Source organism: Labrus bergylta, chromosome 13, assembly GCF_963930695.1.
Source record: "Labrus bergylta chromosome 13, fLabBer1.1, whole genome shotgun sequence".
Lineage (NCBI taxonomy): Eukaryota > Metazoa > Chordata > Actinopteri > Labriformes > Labridae > Labrus > Labrus bergylta.
This window is the reverse complement of record NC_089207.1, coordinates 16,894,424-16,912,659: the sequence shown is the minus strand read 5'-3', so window position 1 is coordinate 16,912,659 and position 18,236 is coordinate 16,894,424. Positions and strand designations below refer to the sequence as shown.

Sequence of the window (18,236 nt, the reverse complement as noted above, 5' to 3'; positions counted from 1 at the left end):
GAGTGTTTACAGCTGCAGGGTGGTGTTTGTAGGGTTGACTCAACAGAAGGAGCTGGGCACATAAGAGAAAAATGTAAGTTTGGTCTTTTTGGGGATTCGCTAACAATAAGAAAAATGTGGAATATAGCTGAGTATATTATTGGAAGCTGGCTCATGGAAAATATGAGGAGACTCTTCTAACACTCAAGGACCTGTCCATTGTGATGAAGAGCAAACAGATCTGGCTCATTTTTGTATGGCCTCAGCACTGCAGATTGTTATCTAAGAGCTCATTAGTTTAGCCAGACATTTGTGTTTCTGGGCACTGAGCAGCTCCGTGGTAAACAGAAGACGCTTGTTTTTCATCCCCTTTCCTTATTAAGACTCTTTCTGTCAGCCAGGAGATTGTTAGGCAGTAAACATTAAGCTTCTGCCTCCTTTAACAGATGAAATCAAGTGGCATGCTCGGAGACAAACTGTGCAGTCAAGCAAGCTCTGCTCATGGTTTGTGATGCAGACAAAGTCTATTCCATCTCCCGTGCATGCAGAGCCTTGAAACACTCTAAAGCAGGGAAGAGACTTACCAATACAGCATGGGTTTGGGCTGTCCACTTGCTCGGACAGACATGGTGACTTCTTGTCCTTCAATTACGGCTTGATCACTCATTGTTACCTGTTTGAAATGTAATGCATGTTAGAAGCTGAAAGATGCATTTCAACTGCAGCATTTTTTTAAATCAATGTGTCGATGGGGAGATGATAGAGTGAGTAACATTATCAAACAGGAAAACGAATATGGATAAATCAGTTCTGTACTAGGGGTGGGAATCTCAGTGTAACTCAAGATAAAATACCATACTACACGTTAGGACACAATACAATATGATGCGATACTATATGTTGCCTACCATAATAATATCATGACACAGCGATTATGTGATTTGATCTACTGCAAGATAATCATGACACATCATGATATCGGTTTGACTGAAGAATACAAAATGCCCCTAATCGCTTCATTCTTAACCTCTTTATAGCCCACATCTAGCTATTGCGTCCCGCTGTCAGCTTCTTTGACCAGTTAAGTTCCATTCATGTTACCATCATTCCTGTACTAAACCATCCCCCCACCCTTGAGGAGTTATGACATATTGATGTAATGAGGCATATAGGCAGGGATGTTCGTTTAGATCGCCATTTTGTTTAAATGAAAACACTGACATTTGGCGCCAGTGTATCGATAATTGAGTCAGGGCGACGTTATATTGCCATATTGATAATTTGTCCCACCCCTATTCTGTACATGAGAAATGTTGTTCCTATACAAGAACTAACAAGTGTCAATGCAACACCTAGAGTACATACCATGTGAAAAAAAAGTATCTAATTAGGCCTCTCTATGTCTATGTACTGTCTCACCAGGAATGAAGGAGGTCTTCTGAATCGTGTATCAATATTTCGAATAGGCTCTGGTCCTCCAAAATCCATGCCCTCCTCCAGGGGACTGAGATACTCCTCATCAGATGTGATAGGGCTGCTGATATCCATAGGCACACCCAGGTTTCCCCTCGCCTCATGTATAGACTCTGTAAAAGCAGCAGGGTGATATGTTGTTTTGTGTTGTAGGTTCATGTAATTCTGCTTACAAGTGAGTCCTATAAACACCTTTCATTTTCTGTCTGCCCACTTTGTTCTTTTTTTTTGTTACAGTAAGCACAGCTGTGACGACAAAGGAGTTCAAGGAGGTTATTATTCAAGAAAAGAAACCCAACAAAGCCCACTTAAAATATAATTAGAATCTGAGATGTCAAATGTGATATCCAAACAATAGTGGATTCACAGTGGGTGGAGCCAGTGAGCCTCACTGGGCAATTTATAGGTTCAGTTTCGCCTCTGAGTTGCTATGGTAACTATAAGTGAGGTTGTTCAGCTAGAATATATGGCGGAGACATTTTGCTCAAAGAGATAATGACAAGGGAGCAGGAGAGAAATCAGCAGAAACACAATGCCAGAGTGGGAAGAGGCCACAGGATGTTTTTGTAAGATGGAGAAGAAGATGCAAGGTGCATTAGACCGTTTTTTTGAAAATGCTGACCATCCTTTATTCAATCAGTCAATAAATAAAGAATGGCCCACAGAACACAATACATGTTCTGATCCACCTTAATTCATGTGAATGTAAACAACGCTTCCTTTGCATAATAACGCTGATTTAAAAATGTAAGATTAGATACCAGACCTATTGCAAATCCCCACATGGCAGTACTGTAGTGATAAATAGTTTAATCTTATATCCCATCAAAAAGTCGAACTTACCTGGTTTAATCATAAGGGTGGCACTGCTGGACGCTCTGCCCACCTGATTGACAGCAGTTACACAGTATTTTCCCCCATCGGTTAGTCTGGCTGATTTGATGAGCAGACTATGCCGCTCACCCTCCACTTTGACGGTGTAATTAGCATTCCCTGTGATTTCATTGTTGTCTTTCATCCAGGTAACTTTATGTAGAAAACAGAAAAGAAATGTACATTGGTTCATTTGCATATATGCATTATCACCTATCAGTCCTCCCCATTTCTTTGCCATTATAAGTGCTAATGTTAATATAAGAATGATCTGTCTATTATCATACTTTGTTGTTACCTCTATTACTACAACATACTATTACTATTATTACTGGCATTGTAGCTATAACTTCCTTTTATTCATTGTTGTTGTTGCTCTGTTTTTCTCTCCCATCTACAGCATCTCCCTCTATCCCTCTTTCCAACCCAACACAGTCGCTGCAGATGGCTGTTCAACATATGCAAGTCTGAGGAGAAGGAAACTCTTGCCCTTCAGCCACTCCACAAATGGAGGTCGGCGCTCTCAGAGAAGGACTGAAGATGTACACAAAATAATTCAGCGGATACATTTTTCAAGACAGGAACCAAAGAAAATACTGGAGCACACAAATCACTCAAGGCAAATCTAAAAAAGGTCTGATTCTGTTCGAGGTTTCTGCCTTTTTTAAGGTAGTTTTTCCTAGCCACTGTTACTTTGCTAAAGGTTGCCAAGTGCTTTGCTCGTGGTGGATCACTGTTAGGTCTGTAAGTAATACAACTAAGAGTAAGGTCTAGACCAGCTCTTTTTGTAAAGTGTCCCAAGATTGTTCTGAATTTGTGCTAAATATATGATTGATTGATTGATTGATTGATTGATTGATTGATTGATTGATTTAAGTATTTGCTGGAAAAATACAAATTTCAATGTGTACCTTCAGGAATGGGGGTTCCATCAATGATACATTTTAGGAGCACATCTGCTCCAGCAGATGCTACAGTATCCTGCAGGGGAAACTCAAATACAGGGGCCTCCATTGGGTCTTCTCCAGCAGACACATAAGAATCATCTGAAGAATCTGCACAAATAACATAAGACAATTATAAAGTCAATTTGTGTCTTTTATCCAATTAGAGGTATAACCCCTTTAATAAGGACGTCATAATTTATTGACTGAACATGCTAAATTACCAGAATGAAACTTCAAACTATTAAAGACAGCAAAATCAGAAAGCAATACAAATCTAACCTAACTCTGGAGACATGGGTCGAGGGCGACGCTTCTTGGCTTTGGGTTTCAGCTGTAGTCCCTCTGGGGTGCTGGAGGTAATCTGCTGAGGCTCTCTTGTCTTCACAGGAACATCCTCTTCCATCTTTTCATCTTCGACAATAATCGCTGGGATCCTAATTTTCAAGGCCGGTTTAAATGGCTCCATTTCCATTTTCTCCTCTGTTGGACTGAGCGGTGACATCCTTGTGGGTTTTGGAGGAGGTTGAGAAGGAAAATCTTGCACCATGATACCTCTTTTTTGAACCAGTGGACTTTCAGGTCTGTTCTCAATTTTTCGTAATACTACTTCTATTGGCGTCTTTCTCCCTGAAGGCTGGTCCTTTTGTGATGTTTGCGCAAGAGATTCTGGGATGTGCTGGGATTCCTGCATTCGAGATACCCTTTGTACAAGCGGACTTGGGGGCCTTCGCTCAACCTTACGTAATGTCATCTCAGCAACATTTCTACTCGGGGACCCTTCCCTTTGTTGATAATATAAAGCAGGTGATGATGATCTCTGAATGATCTCTGTAACAGGACTGACTCTACTTAATTCTCTCACTGATCGTTGTCCTGGTAAGTCAGATAACTGCATGGACTCTGGGGTGCCTGCAACCTCTCCAAATCTACTGACTGTTATACTTGTTGAATGGGTACTTGGTGTCCTTTGGGCCGTTGGTTGTTGCTGCTGCATTGGTTGCTGACTTAGTTCCTTTTCTCTCTGTTCCTTTGCCCACTGGGCACGTTCCCTTTCTTGGAGCTTTTGGAGGACTTGTGGAGGAATAGGTTCAATTTTCCTCAGAGGCTGTCGCTGCTTGCTCTTCAGAGTCAGCTGCTCTGTTGAAAACGACTTCTTCAAATGAGGTTTACCTACAAGTTTCTTGATGCGCTGGAGTTCCTCAGTGAACTTGTTCTCAATATCCTGAACTTTTTGGGAGTAGCGAGGTTTCTCTTCCAGCGAAGCAGCTCTCTGTCTAAACATAGATCTACGCTCAGCAGCATCTTCTTTCAAAGCCTCCCTTAGATCCTCCCTTGAACTTTCTCTAGAGATGCCCAACCGGCTTCCTCCATCATCTGAATCTACAGATCCAGCACGGTTGAACCCAGCCCAGGATCTTCCTGAGATGGATCCTTCTGGAATATCAAGACTGCGTCTCCGCTCTTCTAGGCCGCGGACCTTCTCAAAAACCTTTGAGCTTGCCCTGGTTAGCTTTGGAGATGGTCTTGGAGTAAGTTCTTTCCGGGAATACTCGCTCACTGGAGTCTGTGGCCGGGAGTCCTGGGTGCTACTTTGTGTTACAGACTTTGGCTGCTTAACCTTATCCTCAAACTCCCCAGGCACTGTGTCTTGGTATTCAGTTGGCGACACAATTTTCTTCCGCAAGCTAAGAGGTGTAGTTGAACGACTTGGCATTGGCGACGTGGAGGTTCGTTTGATGAGTCTCGGGGACGGGGGTGGGAGGACTTCTGAGGGAGATTCTCTTAAATAATTTTCTGACTGGCTCCTGAAAATAGAGGATTAACAGTAAAATCTGTTGGAATCAGTATGTGGTAACTAATTCACAATCTGCTGAGAATCTGTTAACAGGAATGCAGTTAGCACATTGAAGTATTTTATTGATTATTAATAGGAATTTTTGCATATTCATTTTCTTGCCTGGTTGTGTTCAAGTGATCTTCATGTCCATGCGTTCTACTATCATCTTCTGGACATTTGTCCTTCACTGCATCACATGTAAAAAGGAGATATGACATATGGGCTAGTAATGAGGTACTCGTGTTAATCACTCAACCAATGCTGCTTTCTTTGAAACACAATTTCCCATTTACATCATGAAGTTAAGTTAAGATAAAAAAAAGGAATCACAAATTGTTCGAATATTCGAAAATCGATAGCTGTCAGCTGGAATGAAATGTTAGCTACCTGTATGCACATCCTGGTCCTCAACATCCCCAACCTCTTCTTTGGTCTCAAATTGGTCACCTTCATCCTCTGTTGTTTCAGAATCTGAAAAATAGATGATAAAAGTCACATATTATCATCTTTTTAATCAAGTTAAAATAAGTCTCAAGAGCTCCCCAAAACATGTCTGTGAAGTTTCTTGTTCTAAATCCACTCTGATCCTGTATTTGATCATGCCTATAAACCCCTCTATTTCAGCCCTGCTCAGAACAGGCTGTTTCTGTGTCTGTAAATGAGCTGTGTCTGACCACGTCCCTCTCTGGAAGGGCTTGGATGGCTCAGGCTTTCTTGCTCCATGCCCAATTGTTTAAGGTTCGAAGGCAGCCTCAGATGGCAGAGTAAACACCTAGCTGTGGGAGTGCCAACCTCCTGGGGGAGGGGTTACTACCCTTTGTGATGTCATGAAGGGAAAATCTCCAAACAGCCTGCTTGAGCACACATTTTTTGAAAAGTGGAGCAGGCAAAGACAGAGAGTATGGACTTTTCTCATAATTGGTGGATTTGTAGACAGACTAGGGGCACACATTAGAAAAACATGGTTAAGAATATTTTACATAATGTGTGACCTTTAAACAGTGAAAAATTTTAAAATTAAAATTTTCACTGTCTAAAATTGCAACAAAAGCAAAGTTTGAGAGAAAATTGGTAGAGTTTGTGCAAGGTAATTTTATTCTTGGAATAAGAACCAATGACGATATGAAGTATTGTTCAAAATTAATCAAATGTTTTTATTAATTTTTTGGATAATGCTGTTGTTATGGTGGTAGCAGCAGCATTGGAGTGATGATCCTGTATTATTCTAAAAACCTTAAGGCTTAGTTTTCCATTACAGTCAACTCTTTAATGGTGAATGACGCCTGCAAATTTACAAACTGTGCAAAGTTATATTAAAAGGTGCATACTTCAGTTGTGCATCTAGGGAGAGTAACCTTACCTTATACAGAAATATACTGTATCATAATAAGTATTTCAAAAACTGCATATCAAAGATTAACACCACCTTCGTAAACTTCAAGGTAGTTTTCTGACATATTGGACCATTTCTCTTTCTGATTCTCACGGTCCATTTACTTGAAAAGATGTCACCCACAGGGACTAATTAGTAGAGCTAAGCTAAGTGTCATAAAATTGCTGCAGCTGCATTGTTGCTGAGTCTATATCATTCATAATTATCTCATAAACATCTACAGGGTGATAAAAATAAGGGATATATATATAAAACCATGGAGCAAACAAACAGTTGCTCTTGTATTTTAGTTAGAAAAGCCAATTTCTTTCCATTTTATCCCTTTGAAAATAAAAGTGTGTTCCAGTTTAAACCACCTGAAAGATGACTGTTTTCCCTAGACTGAGATCAAACTCAGTCATTGGTAGAACTCAAAATAGAAAGCACTATTGAGTCACTGCCATCCCAGCAGCTCTCATGAGGCGTTCACTTCACAGTAGGTGTTATTGCTTATAATAAAAAGAAGCTATCCGTTGTTCTGTTGCAGTTAAAGAACACAATAGGACAATGTTTGTTATATCGAATACAGTAGACGAATACTAGAAACACTTGCATAAGTCATTGGAAAGGTTCATTATACCAAATGTTACACAATAAACGTGTTTAATGGATGTTATTGTGTAAGGTCACTGCGTGTAAAATGCAGTGAACTCAGCTGAACCTCAAATTGGTTCAAATGTTGAGAGTGTGTATAGAGTTCATAATATTACTCAAAGCTTTTCAAATCTCCATTGAAATAAAGTTTAATTTACATTACATTTTTCAGCAAATGTCCACATTGTCGATTAGATTTTTTAAATGCAGATGTCCTACATGTGGCCAAGAGTCTGCATTATGAATATGTTTTACATAAAATTGACTAAGTGTACAACAATTTCTCCAGAGCATTCATTAGTATCAGCAGATATTCTTTTCTAAATTTCACATACTGAAGCAGTTTTCAGATAATGACAAAAATTAATCACACAGCAATCATAAAAGTTGTGAAATATTTTTTTTTTTAAAGTACTGAAAGGTCTATTGATTAACCAGCTGCTGTTATAGCTGGCTCTGCATCTTGTGGGCAATGTACTGTAGTTATAGAAACAATTAGAGCTCTGTTAGCCGTTACAAGCTTCTCTCTACTTTGCCTTGATAGAAAAACAAAAAGGTTAAATAGGTAAGTATGAACATATAAACTAACCCCTATATTAACTGCCAAAAGACTGTTATATTTAGATTTGTCATAAATATTGGATTGGGGACATAGCATTAGTGAAGTTGACAATAAGTAGCCCTTTTTTAGAAAAGATGGTGGAAATGTGCAAAGAAGATGACACACATGGATGTCATCAGTGGAGGTAGCAAACTATTCAAACATTTCATCTGCATGGATTGGAAAACAATTAAATCATGACTATCTACTAGATTGACTGACCATTTTTTTCTTCATACAATACATTCTCTTCCTCTGAGTTTCTAGCATGCAAATCTCGCAAAAGAGTGTGGAGACATTTAAATCTATAAATTCATCGTGAATACAAATTTAAACATGTATTAAAGGAAACTCGGCGACGTTGATACCCAACTTGAGCCCTGAGCATGGTCCTTAAATGGCGAATGGACATCACATTGCTTAATTAGTTTTGCTTGACGGGGGAATGATCGCAGAGTGAGTGCACAGGGTATTACTGTACATATCCTACTATAGTCCCATCCATGAATGTGTGGATCATAAACCTGTCACTGCAACAATACAGAAAACCACATAGCTCAAGTAACAGCTTCTATACAGAGGTATATATTCTGCTGATAGTTGATTGTCTTTGTTTATATGGCATTCTTAGAGGGGAAAGGAGATAGTTCTGTGTTTATATGACTCTCTTGATCCTATTTTAATACTTCTTAATAAACCATCACCTTGTGCTGTTAGGGTTGGACAATATGGTTTTATTTTGAATCTTGTATATTGTATATTGATGACAGAAGCCAATAGTTGTGATAAGGAACTACAAATCCATTCTTACATAAGCAGCATCAGTCAGAGCAACATCCCAATATATCAGCGTTTTAGTGCAACTCTAAAAGACTTCTTTGAAGTTAGTTCAAAGCTTTGGTTGTGCCATGAGCTTGGTGCATCTAATCGAAGTTTAACGCTGTTTTTTGTTGGCTAATGTTATTATATCATCCACTGTAACACTGGTCTAAGCTAGTTTCCCTTTTGATGAGTGTTTTACAGAATAGCTTCATCATATTTAATCACTCTCATTGTATCTAGACTGTTTATAAGAAATACTGTGTTCCAGTTGAGAAGCAGCAATTTCTAAAAATGTATTCAGTCAAGATTTCCTGTGCAACATTTTTTTGCCTTGTATCTACTTATTACCAATGACTGAAACAATAAAGTAGGAAAATAAATCGACAAATAATTGACAAGATAACATATAAGCACTTGCCTGATTTTTTCTTTGGTCTGGATTTTGTTCATGGCCACTGTTGGTATATCCTCAAAAGGTATTTTTTGTCTTGGCTTACATTCAGCAGCAGCAGGGTATTCCCCAAAATACAGGGGGGTTCCGAGCCATTACTACACGCCTAAATCAGGCATTTTTCTATGAAGACATCAGCAAGAATCATCTGACTTAGGTGAAAAAGATTCAACTTGTTATATACTGCAAGACTGCCGGTAAAAGCTCCTCAATCAAAATGCAAAGAAAAGAAGGAAATACAAGGCACTTTGGTCCATTACATAATAAGTTGCCCCTCACAGTCTCAGCACTTCTTCTGAGAGGATCCGTCTCTGAAAAGCAAAGAGAAAAGACCTCCGTCCGCAGGTGGAAATGTCTGTTGAATGCATATCATCCACTCTGAGGGAGCCCCCCTGTCCACACAATAGCCAGCGACAGTGTAAGCATCTTCCCCCGCTGCGTTCCACCCCACAGGCAGTGCACACCGATAGGCAGAAAAACCAGTGGGAGTGATCCAGCCCTCTTGAGATCAGTGTTCTACGGCATTGGTTGACATTTTTCATTTTTTCCTTCCTCCCCATGTGTCTGTGTATTATTCTCCACCTGGTGTAATGAGCCGATGGTGTGTTGTCGGCAGAGAAGGGGAGAATCACTGCAACAGCAACAGGGAGCTCCTCGCTCCTCACTGCATTGCTGGAGCTCTGTTAGCTCTCACAGAAAAAAAATAATGTGTTACAAGGCGCAGCTATTTCCAAAGCATGTGAAAGATGGAATTGATGCGCTCACGGCTACAGCTATGCTCCTAAAATCTAAAAGAGCAACTGTGTTATTGTACAACACAATTTCAGTTGCTGCTAATGTACATCTGGTATAATAAATCCTGAATATCCTGCATTCTGTAACATGCTTTATTTCGAATGACTCAGTATGTAAGAAGTCTTTCCCCCTGAGGGAAAGGAAAAGGCATTACTGCTTACACATTTAATTTCACCACCAAGAATAAACCGCTACACAGAAATAACTGCGCTTATTTCAATCCACATGTTATCACACTGTACTCAGTACAATGTAGCACTGCTCACACACCAATGAATATTCACACCTAGACTGAATAAGGACTTTTAGATATATCGGTAATGGTTGCATCCAAAAATGCAGTTTTCAACCATAACATTGCATATGCCTACAGGCTTAATTAAAGTGTGAGTGTGTTATGTAATCTCAGGTCATGGAGAGTCCCTTCCTGTTTCAATGGAAGCTGCACTTTATGTGGACCTCTTCTGTTTTTTTTTTTTTAAATAATGTATTGGATTCAACATTGATTAAACAAAGGAGAAATGAAAAATGATTCTCAGCCTAGCAACAAATTATCATGTATAAATGTTCACTGCAGCATGCTATAGCACAGGCTTCGTGCTGAGATTATAACCTGTAGTGGAATAATTGCTTTTCTATTGTAGCGGTGAGAATGTGTAAAAAAAAATCGTGTAACCTCAAACACTGCTGATGGCACGCAATGAATACAGAGGCTGCCATTATGTTCAATAAAACCCTTGTGGTTAATCATTTATGTGCAGCATGAAATTTAAGCTAAAATGCTGTAATGCACTGAAACGTTTGTTTATTTTAATTAACAATAATTTACCATAGAGTAAATAACATGCCACCAGTATTAACTAATCCATTCATACACAATCATAGACGCCGCCGAAGCTGCGGGAGCAACTTGGGGTTAAGTGTCCTACCCAATGACACACCGGACATGTGGGACTGCAGGACTTGGGGATTGAACCCCTGACCTTCTGGTTGAGCAACGAATGACTCTGCTACTGAACCACAGCCGCCCCGTGTAATATAATAAGGGTCGCTTGTGAAGATCAACCCCCAAAAGATAATCACCAAAGTCGAGTTTTTTAGTCTTATTCAGCTGTTTTGCTTCTTTGTTTTGGAATTTACAGCCTGCATAGCAGCTTTAACATATTTCTAAGTACTGGTGGGCATTAAGCTTTGGCATGCAACTACTCGGAAAATAAAGCATTTTCATGAACTCTCTGAGAGCTGCATGACGGGAAATTTGCCACAAGTACGTTCTTGTGCTGTTCACCTTTAAATGTAAAAGAATGTAAATCGAAAGAAAGCGATTTATGACATAATTTACTATTCTATGAAAGTATTAAAGATTCATGTTTATTTCAACAACATTTAATCTTCCTAAATTTGAGCACATGAACTAGAAATCTGTCCTGATTAAACATTTAGCTTAATATAAATTCTGACAGTCTGTCACTCAAAGTCATCTTACAGCTGTAATAAACCTCGTAATTTCCCTTTGGGTTTTCTTGTCCTTTCAAATTGATTTGTTGATGTGCTTTTCAATTTATTAAAGCAACATGGCCGTGAAGGGGATTTCCACAGTGTGACTTCAGCTCCACCTGTTCGCTCACATTCATGCTCTCAGAAGAAGACAACATGGAGAGGAAACTATCCAAACACCCTGGAAAAGGGCCATGGTCACACTCAGGGGGCGACATCTAAAGCTGCCAGCAGTAGGGCTCTGCAAACAGAGTTAATCTGCAGGCTTTGAACAGACTGTATAGATTTTTGAATTAAAATCACTGCTGTGCCCAGAGAAAAACCCAGATCTACATTTCTCATCAGCTCTATGCAACTTTTTAGTGTCTTTAAGTCCTTTGTTTAAAAGCATGCAGCTTACTGTGCTCATCATATACTGTTAACCAGTAGTGGATGAATGCATCTATTACTTTACCTTCCTTATTTGTTTTATTTCAGTTCATATATGAGCCTTTCATCTACACATATTTCATTTAAGTTGGACAGTTTATCTTTTGTTTTAATGAATGAGTTCATCAATTTGTCAGATCAGTAATTAATCAACTGACTGCACAAACAGCAGCCAGGATTTAAAGGGGGATAGAGACTTTATGGGCATAAAAACTGGATAGATCATAAAAGAAGCGCGACACCGCAAAATGTGGCAGACATCTTTATGCTCCTGCACATTTAGTAGATGTTGCAGATTCATAATAAGACCTTTCCCTGGTCAGTAGAGAGAAAAAAAGTCACACAGGGCCAGGCTAAAATTAGAAGTGATGTCTTCCTATGTAACAGGAGAGACGTTGGACCTGCTAACATCACAAAAATCTAAGGCCTGGCACATTCCTCAGTATAAATAACCAGGGAGAGTTGGTGGACGAGGGGGGCGGTACAGAGAGACATTTTCAAAGAGGGAGAGAGAGAGAGAGAGAGAGAGAGAGAGAGTGAGAGAAAGGGTCCAGGCAGTGGACCATTGAGTGATGGGACAGCTGTAGACTACGCACATAGCAAAGCAGTGGAGAGCTGAATCAAACTGAAGGTTAAAATGGAGAATCAAAGGAACACTTCTGAATGGAGATGTCATTTTAAAGTAGCTGATAGGATTGTGAGAAGTACTGAGGATTTACAACAGTGTGTGACACCTAGTATCTGCGTCACAAGATACAGTTGCATAAAAACACAAGACCTTTTGTTGTCGATGATCATTTTTAAAGGACCACACCACAAAACACAGGATGCACGGGTACTACGGATATGGATTACTGAATATTAAATCTTTTACTGTCTGTTCATGCTAACAATGCTATGCTATCTCCAGCCAAAAGTGGAGAAACTAAACTATGAGAGTCTAGATGACTATTACATTACTATTTGTGAAATGTCCCGAGTGGTCCACGTTATCACGACTACTGCTTTCATATTGTATCACAAGGGTGTAATGAAATAAGACTTTTATATTTTTCCCTATAGTATCTTAATTCAGATCATCATCATGGCTCCCCTATGAAAACTGTGAACACTTAAAATACCATTTTAATTATTCTGTGAAACTATAAAGTTGGAGAAAAGAGGATTGAATCAAAGTTTACTGATGCCTAAATCTCTAAAGTAATTGCTTTCTTCACTTAAACCAGAAACATGTACAATTTCAGTCTGAATTTCTACAATTCAAGCATTCACAACAACAAGAACCCTGCTGCTTTATATGTATTTGAGTGCAATCTTATTCAAGAAGGGAGGAACACAAACTTTACAGTAAGAAGCTGAACTAGGAACTCGACTATGTCTCTGTAAAGAGGCAGACTGGGTCATAATATTAATTTTCAAAAGCTAAAATGTGATGGTGCATCTTTTATCTGGTCTCTGTCCAAGCATTTATATTAATAAATTAAATAATTCAAGTATATTTAATACAGTGTGCTTTCTGCAGCCCATACTAAAAGGAATCCTTAACATCATGTTGTCTAGTCTGCAGACATCATCACTCTTTAAGTATCCAGTTTTTGTCTTAAGCTTGCACAGAGCAGCTTTTTTTTTCTTTTTTTTTTTAAATCAGCAGGGATTGTTATGTAAGCACCCCGTGCTTTGTTCTACACCATCAGAGTAAACTATCATTTGCCAAAAAACTCAAAACTGATTGTTAAACTGATTGAACTGTGTTCGGCAGTGATGAGACTTGACATTTTTGTGCATGCAAATGCATGCCTCATGTGCTCTCTCAGCAGGAAAAGGCAGATTTAAATTGAAGAGTGAGTTTCCACTAGACACTCACGCAGAGCTCTGCCAAACAATGACAGACTACTCGAGCTGATATATGAAGGGCATATTTGTGGGGATGGTAATTTCATTTTTCACAGCAGCTGAGGTGGTCAGAGCGCTCAGGTGAGATGAATTCAAATCAGGGCTGCAGATGACACAACGCATAAGAAGAGGTTTAGATGATCAGAATGCCGGTGTTTTAACAGACAGGAGCCGCACTGGCCTTCAGAGCATCCTCATCCAGACGGGGAGAAATCAGACTGAAATACACTTCAAAAGCTCCCTCTCTGGATAATTAGTCAAAAGCAAGCTTCATTTAGAGAACTACTCACTTACAGTTTCCCTGCAATCAATGTGGAATCTAAACAAGTTCTCGCTTATATGCACATCTCAAACAGTGGTCTCCACAAGTCTTTATGAATAGCAAAAAAAACATGAGCAATAAAACTCAAAAGATTGTTTTTGAAATTAAGACCACCAAGAGAAGAATGCAGAGAAGCCATTTAGATAAACGGCTCCCAACAAGTGAAAGCTAAATTATACTTTAACTCAGCATCTGTGCTAAAAAAATAACAATGATCCCTCTGTGTCTATAGCAGACAAATCTACAGTGATTCAGATATGAAGTGTTGCCTCAACACCGCAGTAGTAACGTCAATCATCATTTCATGCAGTTTGCAAAATAGACAAATAAATACGAGACTTCCATCGAAGAAAACCTCAATCTTAAATAAATTAACATTTGAATGTGCAAATCAAAGTGAGGCTTTGTGTTTGGCCTCGACATGTGAACACAACATATGTCTGTAAATATGTGTAAATTAGTGCTTTGCATTAGAGTTTAAGTATGTATGCCAATGCAAATTTATGCATTTTGTTTCCTCTCTCTTTCCATTATTTTTTAGAACGACTTCTTCTCAAATCAATGAGCAGAGTTAAAAACAAAAAGCAAATTATCTACACTGCCGGGCATATACTAGAGAATGACAGCCACACTTTAGCTCTTAAACTACCACAATAAAATCTCAAATATTAGAACATATTAGACAGTTGTTGCACAAAACCCTATTTAGAGAAGGTGCAGTAGCAAGTTGGGGTATCAGCCAGCATCATCGCTCAATATTCCAGCAAATGGAGGTGACATGTTTTCGAGATACTTCCTGCTATGGGGAGGCTGGGACTGTTGCATAACTGTGGCATTCTGGGTAATTAACATAGAAGTTAGTAGAGTAAAAGATTTTGTTTTCAGAACTGCATTGTCACAGTGGGTTTGACAATGATTTGACTTATATTGCTGAATATATTTGGTCCCAAAGTGTATCGGATGACTTCCTTATTCTGTAATATCAGATAGTATTCTACATTATAATGAAGGTCTGCCAACAAGGAACTGTAGGTGTTGTGTCTGACTGCTTTGTCTACAAATTATTTCGTAGCATCTTAATCTGATTGATTTAGACTCATTTAATGCTGAAAATAAACTCTAGAAACCACTAAGTCATCTCTATTAAAAGACCATACTGTATACCTGTGTGACATTTTAAATGAATTCATGAGCATTACCTTCACCCAGATCCAAGACGGCGAGTACAGCGCTGCTCCGGGCCTCTCCCAGGTGATTATTGGCGATGCACGTGTAGAGGCCTGCATCACTGGGTTTGCAATCCCTAATCCAAAGTCCTCCGTACTCCTGGTTCTCCATGTTGAGGAGGTCATCATTGTGGTACCAGTACAGGGAGGGCTGGGGGTCTCCAGCCACAGTCACCTTGAGGCGGATGTCGCATCCAGTCCCTACGGCGGCATTCCTCATTTTGCGGATAAAAACAGGAGGAGTCGGAGTGGGAAGACCGGGTTCTCGAGGTTCCGGGGCAGCCTGCTCCGAACTTGATTTGGACCGTTTTGGGGGGATGATGGGGCTCGGGGATGCCACTGTTTCATCTGCCCCTTTTTTCAGGGTCATTTGCACCTCAGCTTTTCTCATGGTGGAACTGATTTGGTAGATCCTTTAATGGATCCTGTAACTGTACGGGTTTTGAATTGCACTAACACTGACTGGGCCCTCTCTTAGTTTTGTACACCAATATCAAGAGAGGCCATTAGATACTATGAGCTGGATTAAGTATACATTACAGGAAACAAAGTTCTCACATTTTGTATTCAAGATTTAGAACTTAATTTAATTTGAAAAGCCCAATTTAAATATTTACAAACACGTCTGCCATGGATAAAGTGTCCTAGAACCGCTGCTGTCTGACCTCAGTTGTTGTTTAAAGAAGAAGAAATTGTCGTTTACCAGGTAATTTAGGAGATAGAGATAGCTGCCACTCTCTTGTTCAGAGGTATTTTTAGGGCAAGACCCACTGGATCAAGTTGCATTAACAGCTCTCTTGACTTGCCTCTTGGAAGTGACGGCCTTGCTTGTCCCCTTCCTTTTCCTGCCCTTTCAGACTGTTGTAAAGATTTCCAAATATGTTTAACTTCTCGAAACTTCTCTGCAGAGCAAGGTGTGCGAATCTTCCTTCCGAGTTTCCTTTCTTAATCCCAGCCTCCTTTGTATCTGTTCCTGCTTAGCTTCTGTGTTTGAATGCAAGTCCTGTCCAGCAAGTTGCACAGTGCCCCCCCTTCCTTGTCCCATGAGCTAGACCACCCCACTCATGATCTCCCCCTACCTCTGCCAGTCAGTCCGAAGGGGGAAATGACAGTCACAGCCCGGCAGCTGCATGGTGATCCGTCTGCTCACTCACCGCTAGGCTCCCGCCCCCTCGTCATTTTTAGCCAACCTGGGGTCAGTAGAACATGTGAGATGGTGCAACACTTGGCGCTAAGCCGTGGGTGGTGGGTATGGGACAGATATTTAATTTGTAGGTCAAATGTAGAGGCTGATGTTGGCCTCATAATTGTGGTGAGGTGGTCAAATACCATAAAACGTAAATGTTATCGCTGTGTTCACATTGCAAGTTGGCAGCTGTAGCCCAATGGTGGATATTTTAAGCATCTTCTATTATTACTGACTAAGTTGTGGCAGTATCTTAGACTGCATAACAGAGGCATTGGCCTGGTTTTCAAGATTTGTCGTAGTAGTAGTCAATGAAATCGTTGCCTCTGTAACAAAGGAAAGACCTGAAAAATAAAAACACATTTGGTCAAACTTAAATGAAGTGATGCTTATGCTGTGTAAATTATTTACTGCTAAGTCAGTTTAATGCTAGATACCATGGTTCCCAACCTTTTTTGGACTGTGACCCCACTTCACAAAACTCTGGCGACCCCAGACCTCCAAAACACACAACTTTTTGCAAAAACATTGGTTTCAACATGTCATCATGTCCTAGTTTTTCTACTGTGTTGTTTGTAAACATTGATATTAGACCACATTTAGGATTTTTGTGTATTTTTTGTTGACTGGCTGGATGACTTCTGCACAATGGTTGACAGACAGAGACTGCTAATTTCTGGTTGAGGCATTGGCTATGGCCCACAGTAGCCTTTGTTCAATATATTTGAATGTACAATATATTATTTCATTTATTAATAAATAAAAACTTCAGGCGACCTCTTCTGAATTTCATATTGGAACCAGGACTCCAAGGTTGGGAAAGCATGCTATATAAAATTCTACTGCAAGCTTGTTGCTATGAGAATGACGTCACAATAATCAAAACGAGGTCAAATCACCTGTGGCATTAATCTGGAAAGCAATTGCAACATATTGCTGAATGACAGCTAGTTTAACGCACATGTAACAGAACTGTTAGCAAATAAGTTGTTTATTGTTTTAACTAGATATATGAAGGGTTAGGGAGTAAGCTCAGTTTACTAACTTTTACAAGACTTTATTCTAGTTATTGCATTTCGTAAAAAAAAAAAAAGATGAAGTTAAATAAAAATAAACAGAGACTATGTCTGATTGACATTATGTAAGCATTGATAGCATTGCTTACCACTCGGAGCTTGATATTGACGCTAAAAGGTAGCTTTAAAATATTAGTATTATTAATTAAGTAGCATTTCTTGAACACGTTACAGTACAGTTTCATATCTGTCTTTGTGGACGAATACTTCGTTATACTACAAATGAAATAAAAAATTGAATAGTGTGGAGTAAATGCTAAATACCCGAAATAATCAACAAACGAGCTCCGCCTGGCTGGGTAGCAATATTCGATATAACACGGTGTTACGAACACGACAAAGTTTAAAATTAAAGATGTTAAGACTTACCTTTGAGAAGAGTAGACAAGTCAAACATCGTAAGCTTATTGTTGATTTATCAAGACTGACAGACAATTTTTGTGGCGACAAGAACCGACAACAACATGAAATGTAACTTGGTTTCTTTACAGGAAAAGCACACCTGGCTCTCTATCGAGGACTGTTGGTGTGATTGGTTAGACTATTTAGTTTATCAAGAGAGAGGTGATAAATACATCTGATTAAATAACATCACTAAAGAACTTTTTTGCATTTTATTAGAAGGCTACTATGAGCAGTGATAGCTGTAGTGGTGGAAGCTGTATTATTTATTTAATCATTTTTAGGCTACTTTTTTTTTTGTAAAGGGATCATAAACAATATTAAACATAAATGTTGCCATGCATTGTATCAGAGTTATCTTAGAGCTAGTTTACATCTGCAGTCCCTCTGCAGGTCATATC

The 18,236-nt window shown here is 39.3% G+C and overlaps 1 protein-coding gene across 1 annotated transcript in view; it reads right to left on the bottom strand.

Moving 5' to 3' along the window:
* Nucleotides 1-16,235, bottom strand: part of spegb (striated muscle enriched protein kinase b) — a 41,128-nt gene extending 24,893 nt beyond the window's left edge. Inside the window, exons 1-8 of the mRNA XM_065962173.1 lie at nucleotides 15,145-16,235; nucleotides 5,497-5,580; nucleotides 5,230-5,296; nucleotides 3,552-5,074; nucleotides 3,237-3,380; nucleotides 2,296-2,478; nucleotides 1,399-1,565; nucleotides 564-652 (exon numbers count right to left, since the gene is read on the bottom strand). Of these exons, the coding sequence (XP_065818245.1) occupies nucleotides 564-652; nucleotides 1,399-1,565; nucleotides 2,296-2,478; nucleotides 3,237-3,380; nucleotides 3,552-5,074; nucleotides 5,230-5,296; nucleotides 5,497-5,580; nucleotides 15,145-15,562 (2,675 nt within the window). The 5' untranslated portion in view covers nucleotides 15,563-16,235. The remainder of the gene's footprint in view (nucleotides 1-563; nucleotides 653-1,398; nucleotides 1,566-2,295; nucleotides 2,479-3,236; nucleotides 3,381-3,551; nucleotides 5,075-5,229; nucleotides 5,297-5,496; nucleotides 5,581-15,144) is intronic.
* Between the last annotated feature and the right edge of the window lie 2,001 nt (nucleotides 16,236-18,236).